The 26,548-nt window shown below is 34.1% G+C and overlaps 1 protein-coding gene across 3 annotated transcripts in view; it reads left to right on the top strand.

Annotated features, from left to right (window-relative positions):
- slc4a10b (solute carrier family 4 member 10b) overlaps positions 1 to 26,548 on the top strand; it is a 77,295-nt gene that overhangs the window by 41,107 nt on the left and 9,640 nt on the right. For 2 of the 3 annotated variants that reach the window (XM_051119721.1, XM_051119722.1), the window contains 14 exons: positions 1,460 to 1,648; positions 5,939 to 6,027; positions 9,957 to 10,114; positions 10,195 to 10,282; positions 13,727 to 13,873; positions 15,766 to 15,860; positions 18,594 to 18,768; positions 18,893 to 19,026; positions 20,835 to 21,080; positions 21,201 to 21,306; positions 22,014 to 22,175; positions 22,351 to 22,464; positions 24,191 to 24,352; positions 24,432 to 24,683. In XM_051119721.1, the coding sequence (XP_050975678.1) occupies positions 1,460 to 1,648; positions 5,939 to 6,027; positions 9,957 to 10,114; positions 10,195 to 10,282; positions 13,727 to 13,873; positions 15,766 to 15,860; positions 18,594 to 18,768; positions 18,893 to 19,026; positions 20,835 to 21,080; positions 21,201 to 21,306; positions 22,014 to 22,175; positions 22,351 to 22,464; positions 24,191 to 24,352; positions 24,432 to 24,683 (2,117 nt within the window). Of the gene's footprint in view, positions 1 to 1,459; positions 1,649 to 2,533; positions 2,620 to 5,938; positions 6,028 to 9,956; positions 10,115 to 10,194; positions 10,283 to 13,726; positions 13,874 to 15,765; positions 15,861 to 18,593; positions 18,769 to 18,892; positions 19,027 to 20,834; positions 21,081 to 21,200; positions 21,307 to 22,013; positions 22,176 to 22,350; positions 22,465 to 24,190; positions 24,353 to 24,431; positions 24,684 to 26,548 lie in introns of those variants that run through there. The other variant, XM_051119723.1, reaches the window with a different exon arrangement.

Raw genomic sequence — 26,548 nt, 5'->3', positions numbered from 1 at the left:
CATCTTCAGATACATTCGACGGATCTCTGAGCAGCTGCTCCATCGCTTCTCATCAACATCAGTGTCAGTTTCTTGATGCAGAGTTCAAGGAACATCTGCAAAATAGACACAGATGAGGGTTTTGCCAAACATTTAGCACAGATTAGCCATTTAAAAATCACATTAGTTCCGTATCAAGACAGCATTGGCCAGACATATGCTGTGTTAAGAATTCATCATTCTATTTATTATTCAGGTTTGAAATGAATAATTAACACTTTGGTGGCACATATGAAGATGAATATAGCATTTGTGCCACTGTTAACGTTTTACTTTGAAATTACAACAAATGTGAAAAGAGCATCTAAATGACATCTTATTTATCATCCTATGTGCCTTCTTAAGGTGTAAATTTATTACTTTTTTTTTTTTAATCTGGCAACACACACACACACACACACAAAATATGGTTACGAAAGTATGGTTAAACCACAAATTTACTATGGTTTCACTATACTAACCATAGTTTAATCATGGCATTTTAGTAAAACTGTGGTTATACAAAAAAAAAAAAAAATGGTCACTACACTTTTACTATAAAACCAAGGTTGATTTTCTTAGGGGATTTGTAGTTGTGTATACTTTTTATAACAGTATTGACTTAATTTGATGTTTGTACTGTTTAATAAAAAAAAAAGAAAAAAAAAAAAATGATTTGTGAATCCACTCCGAAATCCCGATCTGAATCAAATGATTCGCAATACGCGAAGATCCGCTCCGAAGTTTCAAACTAGATCAAATGATTCGCGATCCGTGCATCGAAGTCCCATATGAATAATGATTCGCGAATTATTGAATTATTCAGATCAGGACCTCGGAACGCAGATTGCGAATCATTCAATTCGCAAAATGATTCACAATCCCGCTCCAAAGTTCAGATCTAAACCAAATGATTCGCGAACCCGCTCCAAAGCTCGCTTGCGAACCATCATTTCAGATCGTGAATGGAAGCGCGGATCAGGAATCGTTCGATTTGCGAAATGATTCGAGAATCTGCTCCGAAGTTCAGATCTGACACAAAAAATTTGCGATATGTTAAGTTCCGATCTAAATCAAGTATTAAAATTTACTAGTATCACATAGGATGTAGGGTGGATAGTATGCACATTGGGACGCAGGGGAAGTCAATCAAATGATTCAGGATACGTGATTCGAATCGAGCGCTTCGAAACAGTGAGTCATTTTGCGACGCAATGGTTTCGGTTTAACTAATTCGGAGATTCGAAAAGCTCAGTTTCACCCTTCACTATACGTGCTTTTTAAAAACATTACAAGCCATGTCGAAATTTGAAAATGAATAGCTCTTTTGATATTTTTTTTAATAGAGAATTGCTTGACCCGAATGGTCGAAGTCATGAGTTTGAATCAATCGGAGTGGTTCCTGCTGATCATTCGTGATGTTGTGTGTTGAATTTTGTAGATATGGTGCTGGATCAACAGGAAGTGGCTGGGCATCTTGAAGATGATATCAGGAAGAAAGTCAAAGAGGCTCTTCTGAAGCAGCACCATCATCAGAACCAGAAGAAACTGGCCAATCGGATTCCCATCGTCCGCTCTTTCGCTGACATTGGCAAAAGGCAGTCCGAGTCCAACTGCATGGACAAAAACGGTATTCATTTGCCTTTACACAGAAAATACAGGAGGTTACAGGTCTGATTATGCAAATAACATCAATATACAACAACAGTTTAAAAGTTTGGCTTCGGTAAATAAATATGAACTGAGTATTGTTATGAGCAAGGATGTATTAAATTGATCAAAAGTGACAATAAAAACATTAATAATATTTTTACTGAAGGATCATGTGACTCTGAAGGCTGAACTAATGAGGCTGAAAATATAGCTTCGCATCAGAGTTATAAATTACATTTTACAACATATTAAAATAGAAAACGGTTATTTTAAATTGTAATAATATGTCACAATTTTACTTCGAGACTTACTGTAGTTTCAAAAACACAAAAAAAATTACCAACCAAATTTAGATTTTTAAATTTGATGTATCTATTTATAATTATAAATATTTATGTTTTTAAAATATTTCTTTATTTATTCATTTATTGCAAAATGGAAAAAATAAGATGTATGTTATTTAATGCAGTTGTCACTCCTGAAGCTTTGCACTTAAGTTAAATTGTCCAATTTATGTCCATTTGACTGTCTGTTGTTGTTGCAGTTTCATTAGAAATCTTTCACTCCCAAAAAATCAACTCATGTCAGATCCACCATCTCAGAGTTTCAGTGTCTCTGTTGTGTTGTCTCCTCTTTCTATGTGTGTGTGTGTGTGTGTCTGGCAGGCGCTTCATCTCATCTCTTTAAGTCTCCCCTGTGGCGATCAGTTGTTTCTGATGGGAATGATGGGCAGGTCTCATGCTGTTCTCCATGTTGGCCTCTGTGCTGCTCGTCCAGTGTGTCCATCACCTCCCCTCTCCCTCCTCCATCCTCCACATCCACCCACCCAAACCAGAACCCCACCGCCTCCTTCAGCCTGGACAGAGACGACGGCTTGGATCCAGGCAACTTTTAACTTGAGAGACTTTCCCTTCTGCTGTAGTGCTTCCTAAAACATAACGTGTGAAGGTGGTTATCTCAGCGGATAGGTTGCACGTGGTAAACAAAATGTAGTCTAACATGCCAAGACAGGCTGCGAGAACGCATGATTCTCTGAGATGATATTAATAACAAATAGCAAATGTTATTAAAACAACTTCATTAGCCATGGCTGGATTTATTTAGTTGCTTGTACCTCTAAAGGTGATTGTAAAGTTTTGCCAAAACAACAAGCCACTCATGATTTACAGTACACTGAAAAAAATATGATGTAGAAACAATTTTCACTAAGAAATCTACTCCAGTAATCTCTGTTTTATTTACAACTTTAAATTTAAAAATCAAAAATGACCTACAGTACTATATCTTAAAAAGCAATATCTTTTAAATTAGCTAATTATGATTAAAAGTTATGATTAAATAAGCATTTATCTGATGGTTATATAAGTTAGGGAGCATCAGTGTTATGTTAATATACATATATATGCATAAAATATCTCACAGTAAGTTCCAGGAACTAAAATGAGTGATGATTCAAATGAATCATTTTGCTGAACCAGTTTATTCAAGAAAGCTGTCTACTTGAATCGACTCACTGTAATTAATCCAAAAGTTTTGTAAGATACTAGTATTTCTAATATACATTAGATAATGTCATAATGATCATTATTATGAAACAAGTACAGCCAAATAATAATCACTGGATAGATGCTTTCCCTTAAGTACATCAAATTTGTGTATACTGCCAGTCTTAATATGTTAATATACATAAATGCATACAATCATGCACATGAAGTTCCAGGAACTGAAAAGAGTAATGACTCAAATGACTCAGCGAATCATTTTGCTGAACCACTCCATTAAAATGAGCTGTCTGAATGAATCGACTCACTAAAGTGAATCTAAACAATTGTTGAGAGGGAGATATTCTAATATACTTCCATCAGATAATTTCTTATATTTATATTTCTTACAATTCTACAATTATTATGAAACAAGTGCACATGAATGGCACCAAAATAATAATCACTGGTGAGATGCTTTCCTTTAAATACATTAAATTTGTACATACTGTCAATCTTAATATGTTAATATAAATAAATACATAAAATAATGCATAAGAAGAAACTAAGAAACTGAGAGGGGTGATGATTCAAATGACTCAGAGAATCGCTTTGCTGAACCAGTTCATTAAAATGCACTTTCTGAATTAATCAACTCACTAAAGTGAATCCAAACATTTCTTGAGAGGGAGATATTCTAATATACTTCCATCAGATAATGTCAGAATGATCATTATTATGAAACAAGTGCAAATGAACAGCATCAAAATAATAATAAATGGGGAGATGTTTTTCTTTAAGTACATTACATGTGTTTACTGTCAGTCTTATTATATAAATATACATAAAAGCATAAAATAATGCACAGGAAGTTCCTGGAACTGAAGGAAAGGATGATTCAAATGACAAATTTTGCAGAGCCAGGTAATTAAAATGATCTGTCTGAATGAATTGACTCACTAAAGTGAATCCAAACATTTTTTAGAGGAAGATATTCTAATATACTGCCTTCAGATAATGTCAGAATGACCATTATTATGAAACAAGTGCACATGAACGGCATCAAAATAATAATCACTGGTTATATGCTTTCCTTTAAATACATTAAATTTGTACATACTGTCAATCTTAATGTGTTAATATAAATATGCATAAAATAATGCATAAGAAGAAACAAGGAAACTGAAAGTGGTGATGATTCAAATGACTCAGAGAATTGCTTTGCTGAACCAGTTCATTAAAATGAACTGTCTAAATGAATTGACTCACTAAAGTGAATCCAAACATTTTTGTAGAGTGAGATATTCTAATATACTGCCTTCAGATAATGTCAGAATGATCATTATTATGAAACGGGATGTGCAGGATGAGTGCAGGAAAGTGCAGGAAACACTTTTCAGATGTTTCAGATTAATCATTTTGCTGAACAAGTTTCTTAAAATGAACTGTCTGAATGAATCAACTCACTAAAATGAATCCAAATGTCATTTGCAGCGTTTAAGAGTTGGTAGAGATTGGTAGTCTTTTTTTTGCAGAATCATGGATAATGTAGTTTTTCACCAGGAGTTCCACGTTTGAACAATTATTGTTGAAAAAATGTAGGCTGATGGTTTCAACAAAAGCATATACCATCAATTAACAATCTACAGCAGCTCTGCATTTAATGGTTTATGTGTTAGCTTTAAAATCAGTTTTGTTGGAAAAAATTAATGCAATTGTTGCATTCTGCTGGTTGACAAAACTACATTTCCCATGATTCTCTTTGGCTGCACAACTTAAAAGACTGAGTAAAGTGTCAATTAGTCACCTAATTCACATCCTTTCGTCTTTATTTTGTTGCACAAATGCTAAAAAAACAAAAGCATAATTAGCAATGAAGGCAGCAACAGCTGACTTACCTTCACGCTACTGAAAAATGTAGTTAAATGTAGTAGCATTGCTTCTTTTAGTTGGTTAAACCCAAGAGTGATGCTAAATGTATTCATTTTCATTTATGCATTATGCATTTTATACAAAGCAACACACAAAATATGTAAACAGCAAGTGCAAATGTAATATTATACAGTTTGCACCAGTAGATAAGCAGTGTAATTTTGCAGATAAATGTCATGATATTGTGAGGAAGGTGAAGGCTATTCTGAATATTCATCACCTTTATACAGGGCTTATGTTTAGGAAGATTGCCAGCTTCCCACACGCTAACGCTAACGCATGAAGCGTACCAGACCCTTCGTTCTGTGCCGTGCAAACGCTCAGAGCATCATTAGTACTGTAATTCATGCAGCGCTGAGCCAAAGCTGCATTAAAACAGCAGCGAGCATGACTAATAAACACAAATCTGTTCATGTAAGATGCTCTCTTAACTAAGGGCTTTGGTGCTGCATCATGCGCTGAAAGCTGCTTTAGCTGCCTTTAGAATAGAGCGCAATCGAGTTTCCATAAAGTGATGCTTTGTGATTTATACGTTTATTTAAATACATTTTTGAATGTATTCTATCACAAAAATGTGAAATGAGTACTAGCCATCGTCTCCCTGCTCATTGTGTCTCATTTTATGGATGTAGTAATCAATAGTGATGATTTAAACACACATGAGATCATGAGATCATGACGAACCTCCACTGAAATCATTTTCTCTTCTACCAATCCATAAACACAATCATTTCAGTATGCTACATTTAATACAGCCGATGCTTACGCTGCGTTCCATTCATCGGCTAATTAACATTGACTAGTATTGGCATTGTATTGATTGAATGAATGATTGATAGCCTTTGTGTCTGCAGGTCAGATGATTCCTCCTCAGTCCCAACCACTGACCACAGAGGGCAAGAACGACGTGAGCCGTGAAAACAGTGCTGTGGACTTCAGCAAGGTAATGATGCAGAATTAAATATAATTATTTAAACAAAAAACATTAATGAAAGTGAATAAAATACACAACCATGCAAAAGTTTTAAATAAAATATTATCATAAAATAATATAAAAAATATGAAATCAGCAAATCAGCATATTAGAATGATTTCTGAAGGATTATGTGACACTGAAGACTGGAGTATTGATGCTGAAAATTCAGCTTTGCATCACAGAAATAAATTACATTTTAAAATATATTCATGTAGAAAATAGTTGATTTAAATTGTAATAATATTTCACGATATTATGTTTTTTACAGCATTTTTGATCAAATCAGCACAGCCTTGGTGAGCAGAAGAGACTAAAAGTGTTAAAAATCTTACATTGAAGGGTAGTTTATATAACCAGATGTCATGCATCATGTTTTTTTATTGCACAAAAAGAAATAATAATAAATAATAATAAAATTAGTTTAATAAATTAAAATAATTTAAAATAATTTAATGAATAAATTAAAAATTATCACATTAAATTTACAAAAAAACATGCATTTATTTTCATACATTTTATGGATGTTCTTAATTTTTTAATTTGCAAAAACACAAATGTAACCCTGGACCACAAAACACAAAATAAGGGTTAATTTTTTGAATTTAAGATTTATACATGATCTGGAAACTGAATAAATGTGATGCGATCTAGGAGAACCCAAAACATGGTGAAATTTGACCTTTTTTAGGTTTTGATACCATATAAAAGCTGGTTCAAGCCCTTTCCAAAACTGTTTTTATTTTGTTCATAGCTTGAACGTAACTAAAGTTATGGCTATCTTAATTTGGCTGATAGCGATGATTTTCAGGAATGGAATTTTGAGAAAAACGGCTTTAAAGTGAGACGACTTTCACTTCAATGAGAGCTGTCTGGTTTAACGAGAGCTGTCTGTCAAGTTCGGAGCGCTATACTGCATCATTATACAAACAGAATAACATCTGTTTTCCGTTGTTTAGCATGTGCATAGTCTCCGAACATTTGATCACCCATTTTATGTTTAAATAGCACGAATAATGCAGCCTACCTAGTAAAAGCGAGCGCAGCGCAACTGTTCGCGGATTGTGCATAAAACAGACTGTCATCGGACTCCTCCTCTTCAGTAACTTCATCATCCGATCCTTCATCTCTGGGTGTGAAATAGTCCATTACAACATCATTTAGGGCACTGACATCACCAAGATTGAGCAGATTGAGACGAGTGAGATCAGTTAAGTGAGCAGCTGCAGTGCTTTAGACGGCATTGTTGCGCTCCGCCATCTCACAATATTAGAAAAATAAATAAATAAAAAACTTTGCGCCCTGTAGTTTACACAGGACTGGCGGAGAATGTGAATTGATACGCCTTTACTAAATATATTACGTGGTTTGTTTTGATAGGTTAAATGTTTTTGCAGCACGTTCTTAGCATAAGAGAAAGACACAGTCATTTCTGCTTGCTGGAATAAATGGCTATTTTTCTGCACTAAACAAGTGAATTTTGCCAAGATATTTTCAGAGATGATAGACAAGATGTTATAGAATAATAATTCAATGAAAACCTAATTTTGACAAAAAAAAAAAAAATTACATTTGTACTGTTTTTCGAATTTCCTGAAAATGTCCCAGTGCGACATCCGTTGATGTATGGTTTATGATAGAACAGTATTTGGTCGAGATACAACTATTTGAAAACCAAGAATCTGAGGGTGCAAAAAATCTAAATATTAATAAAATTGCCTTAAAAGTTGTCTAAATGAAGTTCTTAGCAATGCATATTAGTAATCAAAAATTAAATTTTGATATATTTATGGTAGGAAATTTACAAAACATCTTCATGGAACATGATCTTTAGTTCATATCCTAATCATTTTTGACCCATACAATGTATTTCTGGCTATTACTACAAATATACCTGTGCTTCTTAAGACTAGTTTTTGTGGTCCAGAGTCACAGATTTTACTACATTCTATAGTAAAATGTCCCGTTATGCCCTGGTAATTCTATTCATATAAATATTTCATCAGGTATAGTGAAGTAACTTAAAGTTTCTGTTAAAAGAACTAACGCTTTTACAGTTTGACACGTCTTACATTTTAGCAGTACATAGAGGTTTGAGGATTTTCACTGAAGCGCTGATGTGTGCCGTCTGTCTGTTCTGGGAAGAGGGATTATGCCTCAAACACACAGTGTTTGAAACCCTCTTTACCTGACATTACACTGTTCTGTTTCTTGTCTTATGTGGGTATTATGCTGTGATCCCATGAATAGATGAGAGGGCAGCTGCGGTGCTGTCAGGGTTCACAGGGGTCGTGATGAAATTCTGCAGTAATATAGAGAGTAATATTATGAAATCATACACAACCTATATCCTTTAGCATTATGCAAACATACATAATCTCTTTGGATCTGTACATCAGTTTGACCTTTGACTCTAGACCAGTCTATGAACACATTTCTATAGAAACCAGAATACCAGAATTCTGTTGAGAGATTTATAGATTTTCATGCTTTTTAATATTCCATATCCAGATGTGAATATCAAATCTCAGAATCCTAGATATGGATGGGTTGCATAATTATAAAGGCTTAACAAAACCAGCATGCTGATGTAGTACAAACTTGGGTTAACTTAAAGTGTTATTTTCATATCATTAATATACATTTACATTACATTTAGTCATTTAGCAGACGCTTTAATCCAAAGCGACTTACAAATGAGGACAATAGAAGCAGTCAAAACCAACAAAGAGCAATAATACTGTATGTATGTGCTGTGACAAGTCTTCATTAGCCTTATGCAGTACATGTAGCAAGGTTTTTTTATAGTAAATAAAAACAAAACAAGTAGATAGAATAGAAAAAGAATAGGGACCACTAGTGTTAGTTTTTAAAAAACTAAAATTAAAACAAGTCAAAAGAATATAAAAAGAATAGAGAATGCTAGTGTCAGAGAGTATTTTTTCATAATAAAATGTAATTTTTAGGATATATTTTTAATATAATAATAATAAATATTATAAAATATTTATAATATAAATATACTATAGTAACAGTTTTTGTTAATGTTATTTTAGTATTATTAAAGTACTGTTATAGTTTATATTAATATTTTTAATTAGTTTCTGTTTTCTATTTTCATTTACATTTTTGTTAAAGTTTTTGTAATTTTGTTGTTTTTTTTTTTTTTTTTTTGTAATTTTTTAAGTGTCTGTATAGTTTTTGATTTTTATTTCAGCCTTAGTTATACTATTTTAGTACATTAAGTTAAAATAAATGAAAATAAGAAATTTTCCCTTGACAATTAGCTGAAATAAAATGTTTAATTTTTAAAAAATATTTTATTTGAACGTTTATTTTATTTCGCATAAAAGTGTTTTTAATGGTTTTACTTAACTATAATAAGCCTGTTTTTTTTATTTTCTGTTTTCATTACATTTTAGTTTTTAGTTTAGTAATTTTGTTGTTTTTGTCACTTTATTATTTTATTTCATTATTTTTTTTTACAATATGTCTTTAAAGTTTTGAAGTTTAGCTTTAGTTGTTTTAGACAAAACAAAAGGAAAATAAAAATCTTGGCAAGCAGCTAAAATAAAATCAGTAATTTTTTTTTTATTTCAGTTGTTAATGTGTGTTTTATTTCAAGTAATGAAATACTAACTCATCAAACCTACATTTAAATCATAATTTTCCCCAAAAAACACACTAGCTACCTTCTAACAGCCTTTACAAACTGCAGAAGTATTCAATTACACAAGGCTTTTAAAATCTATTTAGTCTGTCTATTTTTAAAAAATGAAAACAGCTTAAAGCCTGTATATCAAAATCTGTTCAAAACATTCATGCAAGACTTTGTTCTCATTGTGCATGTGTATTTCTCATCTAGTGATGCAACCTGTCTCTGTATGATGTGTGTATAGATAGACCTGCACTTCATGAAGAAGATTCCTCCGGGTGCAGAGGCCTCTAATGTTTTGGTTGGAGAACTGGAGTTTCTGGACAGGCCTGTCGTGGCGTTTGTCCGCCTCTCTCCTGCTGTGCTGCTGAACGGCCTGGCAGAAGTGCCCATTACCACCAGGTGAGCATAGAACTAGACCATTTAGTCTATATTGATAACCTGACACCAGTTACATTGCTGTTTTGTGGCTGATCTGTCAGGTTCCTCTTCATCCTGCTGGGGCCTCTGGGTAAAGGACCACAATATCACGAGATTGGCAGATCAATTGCTACTTTGATGACAGATGAGGTAAGAGGGCGTGATATTGTGTACAGTTGTTCATGGCTTTCAACAAAGTACTGTTTGTGCTCACTTTGTATATTTGATCCAGAGGCATTTTAGAATAATTCAAAATTGATTTTATATAAACGGATTCCAAATTTTGATTGAATGAGCTGCATTTTAGGTTATTATATAAATGAAGGTCCACTTAGGCCTACATTAAATTATCTACTCAAAATGATTTTATTAAATATTAGATTATTTTTAATTGTTAATATTTTTAGATTTGTGTAATTTGATTAAACAGGAATTTTTAAATAGACACAAAACAAGTAATTAGTTATAGAAATTAAATTCCACGTACATAGTTGTCAACTTGAATTTATTATTTTATTTAATTTATTTATTATATTTTTTCTTTTTTGTGTGTGTTTTATATATTTATTTTACATTTTATTTTATCTGTTTAGTTTTATTTTATAATAAACCTGATTTCAGTAATTTGTCTGAGGAATTTTTAGAGGGACACAAAGTAACTAATTAATTATGAAAATTATCTTGAAATCTTGAAATTATTTAATTTTTAATTTTTTGTATATTTTTTATATTTATGTTTTTATTGTTTTTACAGTTGTTTACAGCTTTTAACAAAGTACTATTTGTATTGACTTTGTATTAGTGATCCAGAGGCATTTTAGAATAATTCAGAAATGGATTTTATAAAAAATTATACCAAATTCTGACTGAATGAGTTGCATTTGAAGCTGTTATGAAAATGAAAAATTATATTATTTTTAATTTTTAATATTTTAGGTATGAAAATGAAGGTTTACTCACATAGTTGTCAACTTGAATTTGTTTTATTAAATAATTTATTATATATATTTTTTAAATTTTTGTGTGTGTATGTGTGTGTGTATATATATTTTATTTAATTTATTTATTTTTATTTTATAATTTCGATTTCTGTAATCTGTTCGATCAGCAATTTTTAGAGTGACACAAAGTAACTAATTAATTAGTGAAAATTTAAGTCCACTTATATAAAGTTGCGATCTTGAAATTATTTTTAACAAAAAATGTTTATATATGTATTTAATAATTTTTTTATATTTATGTTTTTTTGTTTTTTATTCTGATTCCTGTAATTTGATCAAACTAAAGTTTTTAGAGTGACACTAACCAACTAATACCACAGAAAACATCACAGAAAAATGATGAAAATGGCTTTTGTTGATTGAAGGGACTTTACAAAAATTTTCTGTGTAAGATATTTTTATTATATAAAATCGTCTGTTTTTGTCATCCACTCAAACCAAATATGCACGTTTACTCGACTGTGATAAAAGAAAGCTAACTAATATGTTTTGTGATCTTTTAAAAACTGTTTGATATTTTACCCAACATATTAAGAGAGACATGGATGTAAGGAATGACCTATTAATATTAATAAATGTAGCTCATTATTGAAGACTGCCATCTGTTGCATTGCTTTGCATTGCATTGTACTGTATTTAAAAACACCCCACAAATTCCCAACTGTGAGTGGCTTATTGCTGTAATAAACTGATGCAGACTGAAGCAGTCTCATAGAGATGAGAGGACTGGAGACTCCTGAGGTCTTTCACAGCTCAGCAGATTCTCTCTCACTTTGTCTTTGAGGTGCAGAGGAGACGTACAGAACAGCCCTAATAACATGCAAATGACTGCTAATTAGCCAGAAAACCGCCCTTGTGCCAAGCTGCTGCTTGATGTTGCTAAGGCAACATCTGAAGACATTATTGAAGAGCATGAAAATGTGAATATGTACTTTTTTCCAGGCTTCCAGTATATGTAGTCTTAAAGAAAAAAGGATGTCTTAAAATGAAAATCATTGTTGGCGCCAATAGCCTTGTGGTTAGTGCGCTGACATATAGCACAGCTGTGCTTGTGGCGTCCCGAGTTCGAATCACGACTCGAGGTCCTTTGCCGATCCCGTTCCCCTCACTATGCCCAGTACTTTCCTGTCATCTCTCTAATGTCCTGTCCATTAAAGGCCCAAAAATATAACTTAAAAAATCGGAATTCTGAGTTTACATCTTGCAATTCTAAGTTCTCAGAAATCAGAATTAGAAGTCTAATTTTGGAGTTCTGGCTTATTTTACTGAATTACATCTTGCAATTTTGACTCACAATTCTTATGTATTAGTGGAATTCTGAGTTTAAATCTTAAAATGGCTTTTTCTTAGCATTATTAGTTTAAATCTTGCAATAATTTTTTTTTTTACGTCTTACAATTTTTACTTTTTGCTCTGAATTTTGAGTTTATATCTCATAATTTTTTTTTTTTGCAATTTTGTTTCATGAAATATAAAAAAATATAAAAGGTAATTGTGACTTTAGTTTATATCTCAGAATTCTCACCTTTTTCCTTGCAATTGCGAGTTTATATGTCACACAACTGACTTTTTCTCAGAGTTGAGAGATTCTATATTTATATGAATATAAATTGAAAATATAAATATCTACACTACCAGTCAAATGTTTTTGAACAGTAAGATTTTTTTAATGTTTTTAAAGAAGTCTCTTTTGTTCACCAAGCCTGCATTTATTTGATCCAAAATACAGCAAAAGCAGTAAAATTGTGAAATGTTTTTACTATTTAAAATAACTGCTTTCTATTTGAATAGATTTTAAAATGTAATTTATTCCTGTGATCAAAGCTGAATTTTCAGCATCATTACTCCAGTCTTCAGTGTCACATGATCCTTCAGAAATCATTCTAATATGCTGATTTGCTGTTCAGGAAACATTTATTATTATTATTATCAATATTTGAAACAGTTGAGTACATTTTTTAGGATTCTTTAATGAATAGAAAGATCAAAAGATCAGAATTTATCTGAAATAAAAAGCTTTTGTAACATTATACACTATACCATTCAAATACTTGCAGTCAGTATAATCTTTTGGGGGAAAGAAATTATAGAAATTATTACTTTTACTCAAGGATGCTTTAAACTGATCAAAAGTGATGATAGAGACATTTATAATGTTACAAAAGAATTCTATTTTAGATAAATGCTGTTCTTCTGAACTTTCTATTCATCGGAGAAACCTGAAAAAATTCTACTCACCTGTTTTCAACATAATAATAGATGTTTTTTGAGCTGCAAATCAGAATATTAGAATGATTTCTGAAGGATCATGTGGCTGGAGTAATGATGCTAAAAATTCGGCTTTGAAATCACACAAATATTAAGTATTTTAAAATGGTACTGTTTTTGCTGTACTTTGAATCAAATATATGCAGGCTTTGTGAGCAGAAGAGACTTCTTTAAAAAACATTAAAAATTGTACTGTTCAAAAACTTTTGACTGGTAGGATATTATTCAAAAAGGTCAGAAATTTTGAGATATAAACTTGAGATATGAGTGGTGGAAATAAACATCTACACATTTTTGACTAATGTTCTGGTTTTGTCTTTTGTAGGTTTTCCACGATGTGGCCTACAAAGCTAAAGACCGCAATGATCTGATTGCTGGAATTGATGAATTTCTTGACCAAGTTACAGTTCTGCCACCAGGAGAATGGGACCCGTCCATCAGGATAGAGCCGCCGAAAAACGTCCCGTCCCAGGTCAGTGGAACAAAAACTACTGTATAAACTAAAGAAACATACAGTAAGACAACACACAGCTGATGCAGGATAGCAAACAGAAGGACTGAAGTTTACTCTTACTAAAAAGACTAAATTTGTGCTTGGAATACTTAAAAAAAGTTTTGTACACAAATACAGACTATGCATAAATAAACATTTCTGTACAAAATGAAACTTTTGACAGGGATAAGGTTCAGTGCTTAGTGAATGAAAAGCATCATGAAGTGCTCATCACACATATTACTCATTCAAAAGTGGTTATTATAAAATTAAAAACATATTCAGTGTTTTCTGCCACATGTGCATGTACAGTAAGTCATGTGATGTAATGCACTTGATTTATAAAAGCACAGCTGGCCGTGAATCTCCATCTGGTTATAAAGATTAAAATGGAGCATTTACTGTTGAATCTCTTTCTAGAAAATATTGAAGAGAGGATTAACTGTAACACTGTACTGTAAAAAAAAAAAGGGGGGAAAAAAAGGGACCACAACCAGTCTTACATAGCACGGGTATATTTGTAGCAATAGCCAACAATACATTGTATGGGTCAAAATTATTGATTTTTCTTATGCCAAAAATCATTAGGATATTAAGATCATGTTCCATGAAGATATTTTGTAAATTTCCTACCGTAAATGTATCAAAACTTAATTTTTGATTGGTAATATGCATTGCTAAGAATTTAATCTGGACAACTTTAAAGACAGTTTTCTCAGTATTTTTATTTTTTTGCACCCTCAGATTCCAGATTTTCAAATAGTTGTATCTCTGACTAAAATTGTCCTATCCTAACAAACCATTCATTAATGGAAAGCTTATTTATTCAGCTTTCAGATGATGCATAAATCTCAGTTTCATAAAATTGACCCTTATGACTGGTTTTGTGGTCAACGGTCACATAAAAGAAAGCATACAGACATTAATCAGAGCAACAAACGAGCATACAGTGATTTATCTGAACCCTCATGATCTAAATCATTTGTTTGACATCCCCCTTGAGATTTGAAATGCTTTATTTGGGATACTTGACACCAAAATTAAAATCCTGCCATTATTTACTTGCTGTCATGTTGTTACAAACCAGCATGACTTGTTTCTAACACACAATAGAAAAAGAAGACATTTTTGGGGAGCTTGTCTCTAAAAAAAAGCAGAAGAAAATCCTTTATACTACTATTTAATACTTATTTTAAGCAAGGATGAATTAAATTGATAACAAGTGACAGTAAATGCATTTATAATGTTACAAAATGTTTCTAAATACTATTCTTTTGAACATTCTATTCATCAAAGAATACTGAGAAATGAAATGCATCACTGTTTCTGCAAAAATATGAAGCAACGCAACTTTTGATTGATAATATACTAAATATATATGTAATAATATACTAATAATATATGATTGAAAATTTAGCTTTCATCACAAAAATAAATTACATTTTAAAGTATATTAACAGTTGTTTTAAATTGTAAAAATGTTTCACAATTTTACTGTATTTTTGTTTAAATAAATGCAGCTTTGATGAGCAGATCTTTCCAACCAAAAACGTTTGAATGGAATGGCTTGTAGTTAATAATGACAACACAAACTATGCAGTATAGTTATGGCTATAAATGAGCTAAATATATGCAATCAAGATGAGGCCAATCAGAATTCATGCATATTTCTTGATGACATCATAGCTGTCTACAAAACAAGTGTGTGCATGTTAATCAGGCTGAATTAACTGTAGTAGTTTATCGTGTACAGTCACAGATTTAGAAGCAACACTATCCAGAACGTTTGAGGAATATCACTGCAAACTCTCTGCTGCTTGGTGTCAGAACTCCTCTCACAGTTTTCTCTGTCTCTGTGTCTGATATAACAGGAGAAGAGAAAGATCCCTGCAGTGCCTAATGGAGAGCTGGCAGAGACGGAGGAACATGGTGGACATGGAGGCCCTGAGCTGCAGCGCACCGGGAGGTCAGTCTGGAGTGTGTGTGTGTGTGTGTGTGTGTGTGTAGACACATCACAATCACATGTCAGTTTGTGTGAAAGCCGTCGAATATAAAAATCATAAATGAGAACGCTTTAATATCTATTTTTGGGGGAAATGGAGGTGTTTGCTAAAGTTGTAGTTTTAGATGTTTAAATTTAGAAGGAACATGTAAGACAAAGTTGATACATTTTTTTATTACCATGGTTATTATAGTTAATTAAAGAACTTACTGAGCTTACTTACTTACAGAACTTACTTTAACAAACTTTTATTTCACTTAGTTGCCAAAGCAACATTTCTCATTTTCATTTAGTTGAACTTTGTACTAAAACTGAAATAAAAAAGAATAAACATGAATGTAGACATATTTAAGAAACACAAAAAATAATTAAAAAAACTAAATTTACAAATACACAAAAAAGTACTAAAACTTTAGATAAAGTTCAAATTAAAAACAGAAAATACAAATAAAAACTCATGCAAAATATTAATAAAACTATAACAGTATATCAATGATACATTAATAACACTGTGTATAACATGTTTTCTGAAATGTTATGTTTAAATATGCTAATTAACTAATTAAATATTAAATAATTTTGAAACAGAAATCTGAACCTTGAATAAAGCCAGGTTCAAAATTCTTGTTTGATTTTGATGACATTAGAGTTAAAAAAATTGTTTTTCTTTTTATTTTTATCACTTCACAAAATCACTTCAAAAATCACTTCAAAATACTGTCAACATCCAGAAAAAAAAACACCACGTTTTCAGGAATAATGTGTTGTAAAAAAATGATACAAATGATATATGAACAAACCCTTCTGTAAAAGCCTTCAGAATACAGATTAAAACTGTAAAGTCTGGTGTAAGTGATAATAAATTGGAGAAAAAAAAAAACGCATTAACCTTTAAACATATGTATTTTAATTGTAATCGACAGATGCAAATACATAAAGCGTAATAAAATAAACACATAAAAGTGTGTTTTGAATGTTGTCTGTCAACTAATATGAAACAAGAAATTTGTTGCACTACAAAAGTAAAATAAAAAAATAAAAAATAAATAAAATAATAGTTGTAGAACAATGAAGCCTATTTTTAGGTGCATTAAAACTGTTTTGCATTTTTTCCCCCAAATTCCTATTGTTATCATTACTGTAAGTAACCAAATAATCCAAAATCTCAAAAGTGACCATAGCATGAAAAACAGTGTGTCTTCCCTTAAACACAACGACTCAATTCCATGAACTATGAAAGAGCAACCTCTAAGAAATAAAATGTTGCTTTTCAAAGCCAAATGGCTGTAAAAGGTCACACAGCTCACCGTTGCGTTCATTCTGACAGTTAAAGGGCACATAATAATGCAGATCATTTATGATGATGGTTTCATTTTGTAGTACAATGTAACCGAGAGCCGTGCCACTGAAGACCAGGTTTTCAACTCTCCAGTGAACTGGACAGACGCCATGTTTGACATTTGGTCACACTCTTCCTGTTGAGTGACAGTTTTCACAACTTTGAGTGACTTTCTCTCTTCTCACAACAATAATCCCCTTCTGTTCTCAGATGGCTCTTTTCTCCCAAATGGTTCATGGCGATCATATCTGATCAGCCCTAATTAATATTTCTTTCTGGTTAAAGAATTATACCTTATGTAGTATGTATACACTGTGCACAAAATGTAGCTTTTCTGTATGCATGGAATATCTGAATGAAATTTGCCAAATTGTGCTACCAAAAAGCAATGCTCTCAATTTGACCTTGCATTTCCAGTGCACTGGATATAATATCTGTTTTGATTTTAACATCTCTTTTTAAATTTTATTATTTTTATAAGAATGCCAAATATTAAGACATTTTCATACAAAATATGATTAAAATGTGATTAAATAATGGATTACAAATTTAAAAAAAACATTTTATCCTTATATTTATGTTGATTTCAGTTTTCAGTATTACTCTGAATGATATCATTATTTAATGTCATTTTTGCCACACTAGTCAGTGGCGGGTGAATTGTGAAAATTAGCTATTTAAAGAATAATAAAAACAGGCTATGAAATTGTATTCACATTTACTAAATTAAAATATAGATTTTTGTCCATATGACAGCGCAACTGTTTTTTCATATGCAAGACACACCAGGCTTTCTGTTTTACTGTGAAACAACACTGGTCAGAAAACTGTGACTTCATGTGAGGAATATTTTACATATGTGTCGGCATATGGAGAAAAAACTCCAGCCATCCTATAGATCTTCTTTTTCTGTTTGGTGTTGTTATGTGTGACATTGCACTCCAAAATTACAATAAAATTAAAATAAAATAAAATAAAATAATAGTTTGAAAACAAAGCCTATATTAGGTACATTAAAATTGTTTTGCATTGTGACATTATTTTAATGATATTTTACATTTGAGTATTTTTTTTATTTATATTATTCTTATTACTGTAATATAGTACTTTAAAAAATAACATTTAAATAATGGTGCAATTGGGTTTTTTTTGCATTGTAGTAATGACATTATAGTTTGAAAAGGAAACGTTTAATTGTCATGAAAATAATTGCCTGGTTAAATTAAATTGCCTGGTGAGTGTTTATTTTGCATGTAATTCTCTGTGGAATGTAACACTGTGAATTCGGTTTAAGCCAGTTTTCCACCTCTTTTCCCAGCTCAGACGGCAGTAATCTTGTGTGTGGTGTTTTTTGTCAGGATTTTTGGTGGATTTGCACTGGATATAAAGAGGAAAGCTCCACACTTCCTGTCGGATTTCACAGATGCGCTCAGCCTGCAGTGTTTGGCCTCTTTCCTGTTCCTGTACTGCGCCTGCATGTCCCCTGTTATCACCTTCGGAGGGCTGCTGGGTGAAGCCACAGAGGGACGCATAGTAAGAACACCTGAACACATGCGTGCATCTAATTGGCCTAGTTGGCTAGTCATTAATATTTGAATCTGTATTAGTGTAGTCATGTAAACATGATGCTTTGTGACATATTCTCCCCTGTTCCCAGAGTGCAATTGAATCGCTGTTTGGAGCCTCCATGACTGGAATTGCTTACTCGCTTTTTGCTGGACAGCCTCTCACTATTCTGGGCAGCACCGGACCCGTCCTGGTGTTTGAGAAAATATTGTTCAAATTCTGCAAGTATGTTTAATATAAAGAGCTCTGTGTTTTATATATTTTTATTGTTCGTCCGTTTCGTCTATCTATCTATCTATCTATCTATCTATCTATCTATCTATCTATCTATCTATCTATCTATCTATCTATCTATCATTCATTTGTTCGTTTGTTCGTTCTTTCGTTCATTCATTCTATTGTTTATCTATCTATCTATCTATCTGTCTGTTTATCTGTTTATCTATCTGTTTATCTGTCGTTCGTTCGTTCTGTTGTTTATCTGTCTATCTATCATTAGTTAGTTAGTCAGTCAGTCAGTTAGTTTGTTAGTTTTGTTCGTTCTACTGTCTATCTATCTATCTATCTGCCTATCTATCTATCTATCTATCTATCTGTCTATCTATCATGGGGCTGGGCGATAATTCGATAACGATAATTATCGCGATATAATTTTCCTGGATAAAATGAGTTCAGTATAATTTTTATGTGCCAAATACGGAACAAAACAGCGCAACTCATTTGAAGTGCGCCACACGCGTTTATCCGCTCAGACCAAGGTTCAAACTACCGCGCTGCGCGAGCTCACTAGAGAAGATTTATTTATTATCTCGATGCATGCCTACATTTTAAATACCAAACTTGAGCGTGCCAAAGACGTGATATGTGAACGTCTCTGTCACGCGAGCACTAAACAGCGCTGTGAGATCCAGAGTGAAACACCTGAATTCAGCAATGAACACAAATGACTCAAAATGTGATTCAAACTAGTTTAAAGCTGTGTGCAACGAGACAGTCAGAAGGCTTTTCAATCTACACATCGCCGTCATTTACCATGGATTTACTGTAGTAACACTCACTGCACCATGGTATTGTGGCAGCAATGTGGGATATTCACACTGAATTTTATTACAGGAGTAATGGTATATAATTATAGTATGTATGTATTTGTGATTAAGCTATAGCATGTGTGCATTTATACTGAATGTTTTTACACCACTGTTTTTCATACAAATAGGCTACCTATAAAACCACGTAGTTATATTTTTACCATGGTATTGAGGTACCGCTATGTGTGGTTTTAACTGTATTTATCATGATTTAAAATGTATGATTGCTACTATGGGAGACCAATGCTTAATTTAAAAAAAAAAAAAATTGGGTCAGAATAAATTTAATTTGCTGCAATTTTTACATTTGTTACTGATTGATAATGAACAAAAATTTACCTCTGCATCCTCAAGCTACTATCAAATGTGCATTTCTAAGAGACGAAAAAGTGATATTATTAAGGAAAATTAATAGTTTGGTTTCTACAACTTTTACTTTGGAGCAAAAATCTGACTTGAAACTTGAAAGAAATAAAGATTTGACATTTATCGTGATAATTATCGATATCGACTGATATGAAAAAAATCATCATGATAATTTTTTTGCCCATATCGCCCAGCCCTAATCTATCGTTAGTTGGTTGGTTAGTTAGTCAGTTAGTTTGTTTAGTACTATTACTATTAGCTATCTATCGTTAGTCAGTTAGTTCGTTAGTTTTTTTTTGTTCATTCTACTATCTATCTATCTATCTATCTGTAGTTCATTCATTTGATCATCTGTCTGATCTAACAATCACCCAGAATGCCATAGCAGTACTCTAGAACCCATCCAGAACTAGAAACTGATTATCAACCACTCAATCATACTAACCACTTAGCAAGACCTGCTTCTGTTTAGACTCGAAATCTCTCTTTAAACTGTCCAATAACTCAAACAACATACGGCCTGTGTAAGTTTCAGACTGTGTTAACATCACTCATGGCTCCCCGTGTGTTTGTTCACAGGGAATACGGGCTGTCGTACCTGTCCCTCAGGGCGTGTATCGGGCTGTGGACGGCGTTCCTCTGTCTGCTGCTGGTGGCCACTGATGCCAGCTCACTCGTCTGTTACATCACACGCTTCACGGAGGAGGCTTTCGCCTCTCTCATCTGCATCATCTTCATCTATGAGGCCTTGGAGAAGCTCATTCATCTCGGGGAGACGTATCCCTTTAATATGAACAACAATCTGGAGAAACTCACCACTTACAGGTCAACACTCTGCTTGAAATGACATGAAAGACTCCATAGACTCTAATGCTGTATAGAAGATCAGTATGCTGTAGTATTATAGAATAAAGGCATTTTGCCCTCAATATTTTGTTCTTGTAGATGTTCCTGTATTGAGCCTGCAAACCCCAGCAATGCCACTCTTCAATATTGGGAGCAGAACAACATCTCAGCCCCGGAGATCTTCTGGGAGGCTCTGGAAGTTCAGGTCAAAATTGCATTTGTGGCTTTTAAGAGTCCCTGACTGGTTTACAACTAATTTTAGATCCTGTTGATTTTATCGTACTTTGTACAAGCTCTTTTAATATATCATACTTTTTGAGCCTTAAAAACCTAATGCATCAAATATACTACTCAACAAAAACACCAAATTAATTTAAGATTTTCTCTAAAGGTTCTTTTTTTGTCATTCATATTTCATGTAAGGCGTTACAGGGTTAATATTTTCCAAATATTATTATTTTCCAAATGAGACATTTTTGAGAATAATGCTAATTGTTATTTTAGTTGTATAACATGCGTTGCATCAACTCCACATTTGCTTGAGATTTAAACCAAGTTATACCAAGCATGTTATGTTTTATGGGAATTAAAATGTCTCATTTGAGTGGCAAGATGGAGCAGGGCTGTTAAGTGAGATTAAGGAAATTTAAACTGGATTACATCTGTTAAATCACTATAAAAGATCATTGAGGCTGCTTGTCTTTTAATGGCAAGAGTGAAAATAACAGCATGTTGAGCAGGTGTGTGTTTCTGTGTGATTTGAAAATTCAGCAATGCATAACGTTTAAAGTGTTAAATGAATAAAAAATGAATCATTTGTTATCATTTACTCACCCTAATGTTGTTGTGAGTGAACTATTACTTTAAGAAAAAAAAGCTAGCCTAACCTGTTATTTTTCTTTCTCATTTCAGGATTGTATTGAGAAAAAAGGTGAATTTGTGGGTTCGGCTTGCGGGCCTCACGGTCCGTACGTTCCCGACGTTCTCTTCTGGTCTGTAGTCCTCTTCTTCTCCACTGTGGCCATGTCAGCGTTCCTCAAAGAATTCAAGACCAGCCGCTACTTCCCCACCAAGGTACTGCAGTCATGATCCGCCCACCGTCTGTCTGAGAGCTGCTGCTGCTGCTGCTGCGGTGCTTTATGTCACGATGCTGTAGTTATTTGCGCTCTGGCGCCCTCTAGTGTTACTGTGGAGTATCTGCTGCTGCTGTAAGGAGGGGAATAACATTTGAAAATCCTGTTTCCTCCAGGTCAGAGCCATCATCAGTGACTTTGCAGTCTTCATCACTATTGTTACAATGGTTCTGGTGGATTACGCTTTAGGAGTGCCTTCCCCCAAACTGAAGGTCCCCAATGAGTTTAAGGTTTGCTTATCTAGATCTATCTATCTGTCTGTCTGTCTATCTATCTGTCTGTCTGTCTATCTGTCTGTCTGTCTCCCTGTTTGTCTATCATCTATCTATCTGTCTATCGTCTGTCCCTGTGTCTGTTTGTCTATCTATCTATCTGTCTGTCATCTGTCTGTCTGTCTGTCTCTGTCTATCATCTGTCTGTCTATCTATCTATTGTCTGTCTGTCTGTCTGCCTGTCTATCATCTGTCTATCTGTCTATAGTCTGTCTGCCTGCCTGTGTGTGTCTGTCTGTCTGTCTATATGTCTGTCTGTCATCTGTCTATCTATCTATCTATCTATCTATCTATCTATCTATCTATCTATCTATCTATCTATCTATCTATCTATCTATCTATCTATCTATCTATCTGTCTGTCTATCTATCTATCTGTCTGTCTGTCTGACGTCTGTCTGTCTGTCTGTCTGACGTCTGTCTGTCTGTCTGTCTGTCTATCTATTTATCTGTCTGTCTGTCTGTCTCTGTCTATCTATCTATCTATCTATCTATCTATATATATATCTATCTATATCTATCTGTCTGTCTGTCTATTATCTGTCTGTCTCTGTCTAGCTATCTATCTCTCTTTCTGTTTGTCTGTCTGTGCATCTATATGTCTATCTATCTATCTATCTATCTGTCGTTCTGTCTACCTATCTATCTATCTATCTATCTATCTATCTATCTGTCTGTCTGTCTGCCTGTCTATCATCTGTCTATCTGTCTATAGTCTGTCTGCCTGCCTGTGTGTGTCTGTCTGTCTGTCTATATGTCTGTCTGTCATCTGTCTATCTATCTATCTATCTATCTATCTATCTATCTATCTATCTATCTATCTATCTATCTATCTATCTATCTGTCTATCTATCTATCTGTCTGTCTGTCTGACGTCTGTCTGTCTGTCTATCTATTTATCTGTCTGTCTGTCTGTCTCTGTCTATCTATCTATCTATCTATCTATATATATATCTATCTATATCTATCTGTCTGTCTGTCTATTATCTGTCTGTCTCTGTCTAGCTATCTATCTCTCTTTCTGTTTGTCTGTCTGTGCATCTATATGTCTATCTATCTATCTATCTATCTGTCGTTCTATCTATCTATCTATCTATCTATCTATCTATCTATCTGTCTGTCTGTCTGTCTGTCTGTCTGTCTGTCTGTCTGTCTGTGCATCTATCTATCTCTCTATCTGTTTACATTTTTATTTATTTTTTTCTGTTTTAAACTTTCAGACTAGGCTTTCTCAAACCTACTTCTCTTCTAAACTCTTCTAAAGTTTACTAATATTTAATTTAATTAGATTTATTTTTATCTTAATCTGAATTAATTGAATTAACAGACATGAGATAATATGGGCTGTAAAAGTAGAATAAATTACAGAAATAAAACATTTTAGAAAATATGAAGACACCTAGCATTTACAGTAAAATATATTAAAGAATATACAATATAAAATTACAAAATTTGTGTTACAAATATTATGTAAAAAAAGATCCAGAATTAAATATATAATGAAATATACAGCATTATGTACAATTAAATAAATAATTCAATGCACTAACTTCACAAAAAAACAAACAATGCTCAAAGTTTATTATGTTAGCCATATGTTAACTGTAACATAACAGTATTTATATTAATAGACTGGATAAGAATAGATTTTGCCTATTTAATATATTCTTGCAACATGTTTTCAGCCAACTCGTGACGATCGTGGGTGGTTCATTAACCCGTTGGGTCCGAACCCGTGGTGGACGTGTGTGATTACAGTCATTCCCGCCCTCCTCTGCACCATCCTCATCTTTATGGATCAGCAGATTACAGCTGTGATCATCAACAGGAAGGAGCACAAGCTGAAGGTGCCGCTAGTTTCTCTAAACTGCCAGTCAAGTCTGAATTAAATGAGTTAACCCTTTGTTTGATGTCTTGTTCCTGCAGAAAGGCTGTGGCTATCATCTGGACCTGTTCATGGTGGGCGTGATGCTGGGCGTCTGCTCTCTGATGGGGCTGCCGTGGTTCGTGGCAGCGACGGTTCTGTCCATCACTCACGTCAACAGTCTGAAGCTGGAGTCCGAGTGTTCAGCACCTGGAGAACAGCCCAAGTTCCTCGGGATCAGAGAGCAGCGGGTCACCGGCCTCATGATCTTCGTCCTCATGGGCTCCTCCGTATTCATGACCTCAGTGCTGAAGGTCTGGCGCTCACTGATTAAGATATTCATAATTGCATTCACATTTATGTATTATGCATCTAAAATGACTTGCACTGCATTAAAGCACATTTTATGTGCACACCCTTGTGAAAAAGAAGTGTACTTAATTATATTAAATGTGCACTTGTAGATAATTCAAATCTTCAGAGTATCTTTTTTAAAAATTATACTTGCAAATAATATATCACTGAAACAAAAAGGCCACTTTTTAATAATGTTAGATTAGTTAACTAACATTATTTAAGTCAGTCAAAAAGCACTCTAAAGTTATATAAAATTGCATTTCATATACATTTTTTACTATTTAACTATTTATAACTAAATTTAAACCAACAAATTAATTGCAAATGAAAGCAATTAAGTGAACACATTTAGTGGCGCACAATAAGTTCACACCTAAGTATACTTTCTTAAAGTGCATTATTAATAATTATCTATAATTGTGGGTACATCTCATGTCTGTGAAGTATATTTTTAATACACTGCTCCAAAAAATAAAGGGAACACTAAAATAACACATCCTAGATCTGAATGAATGAAATATATTTAATATATTGTTTTGACAACAAAAATCACACAAAAATTAACTATGAAAATCAAATTTATTAACCCATGGAGGTCTGGATTTGGAGTCACACTCAAAATTGAAGTGGAAAAACACACAACAGGCTGATACAACTTTGATGTAATGTCCTTAAAACAAGTCAAAATTAGGGCTCAGTAGTGTGTGTGGCCTCCACGTGCCTGTATGACCTCCCTACAACGCCTGGGCATGCTCCTGATGAGGTGGCAGATGGTCTCCTCAGGGATCTCCTCCCAGACCTGGACTAAAGCATCCGCCAACTCCTGGACTGTCTGTGGTGCAACATGGCATTGGTGGATGGAGCGAGACATGATGTCCCAGATGTGCTCAATTGGATTCAGGTCTGGGGAACGGGCGGGCCAGTCCACAGCATCAATGCCTTCGTCTTGCAGGAACTGCTGACACACTCCAGCCACATGAGGTCTAGCATTGTCTTGCATTAGGAGGAACCCAGGGCCAACCGCACCGGCATATGGTCTCACAAGGGGTCTGAGGATCTCATCTCGGTACCTAATGGCAGTCAGGCTATCTCTGGCGAGCACATGGAGGGCTGTGCGGCCCTCCAAAGAAATGCCACCCCACACCATTACTGACCCACTGCCAAACCGGTCATGCTGGAGGATGTTGCAGGCAGCAGAACGTTCTCCACGGCGTCTCCAGACTCTGTCACGTCTGTCACATGTGCTCAGTGTGAACCTGCTTTCATCTGTGAAGAGCACAGGGCACCAGTGGCGAATTTGCCAATCTTGGTGTTCTCTGGCAAATGCCAAACGTCCTGCACGGTGTTGAGCTGTAAGCACAACCCCCACCTGTGGACGTCGGGCCCTCATACCACTCTCATAGAGTCGGTTTCTGACTGTTTAAGCAGACACATGCACATTTGTGGCCTGCTGGAGGTCATTTTGCAGGGCTCTGGCAGTGCTCCTCCTGTTCCTCCTTGCATAAAGGCGGAGGTAGCGGTCCTGCTGCTGGGTTGTTGCCCTCCTACGGCCTCCTCCACGTCTCCTGATGTACTGGCCTGTCTCCTGGTAGTGCCTCCATGCTCTGGACACTACGCTGACAGACACAGCAAACCTTCTTGCCACAGCTCGCATTGATGTGCCATCCTGGATGAGCTGCACTACCTGAGCCACTTGTGTGGGTTGTAGACTCCGTCTCATGCTACCACTAGAGTGAAAGCACCGCCAGCATTCAAAAGTGACCAAAACATCAGCCAGAAAGCATAGGAAATGAGAAGTGGTCTGTGGTCACCACCTGCAGAA

The sequence above is a fragment of the Labeo rohita genome, chromosome 9, assembly GCF_022985175.1.
Source record: "Labeo rohita strain BAU-BD-2019 chromosome 9, IGBB_LRoh.1.0, whole genome shotgun sequence".
NCBI lineage: Eukaryota > Metazoa > Chordata > Actinopteri > Cypriniformes > Cyprinidae > Labeo > Labeo rohita.
Note: the sequence above shows the minus strand (reverse complement) of the source record. Positions and strands in the feature narration are given on the sequence as shown.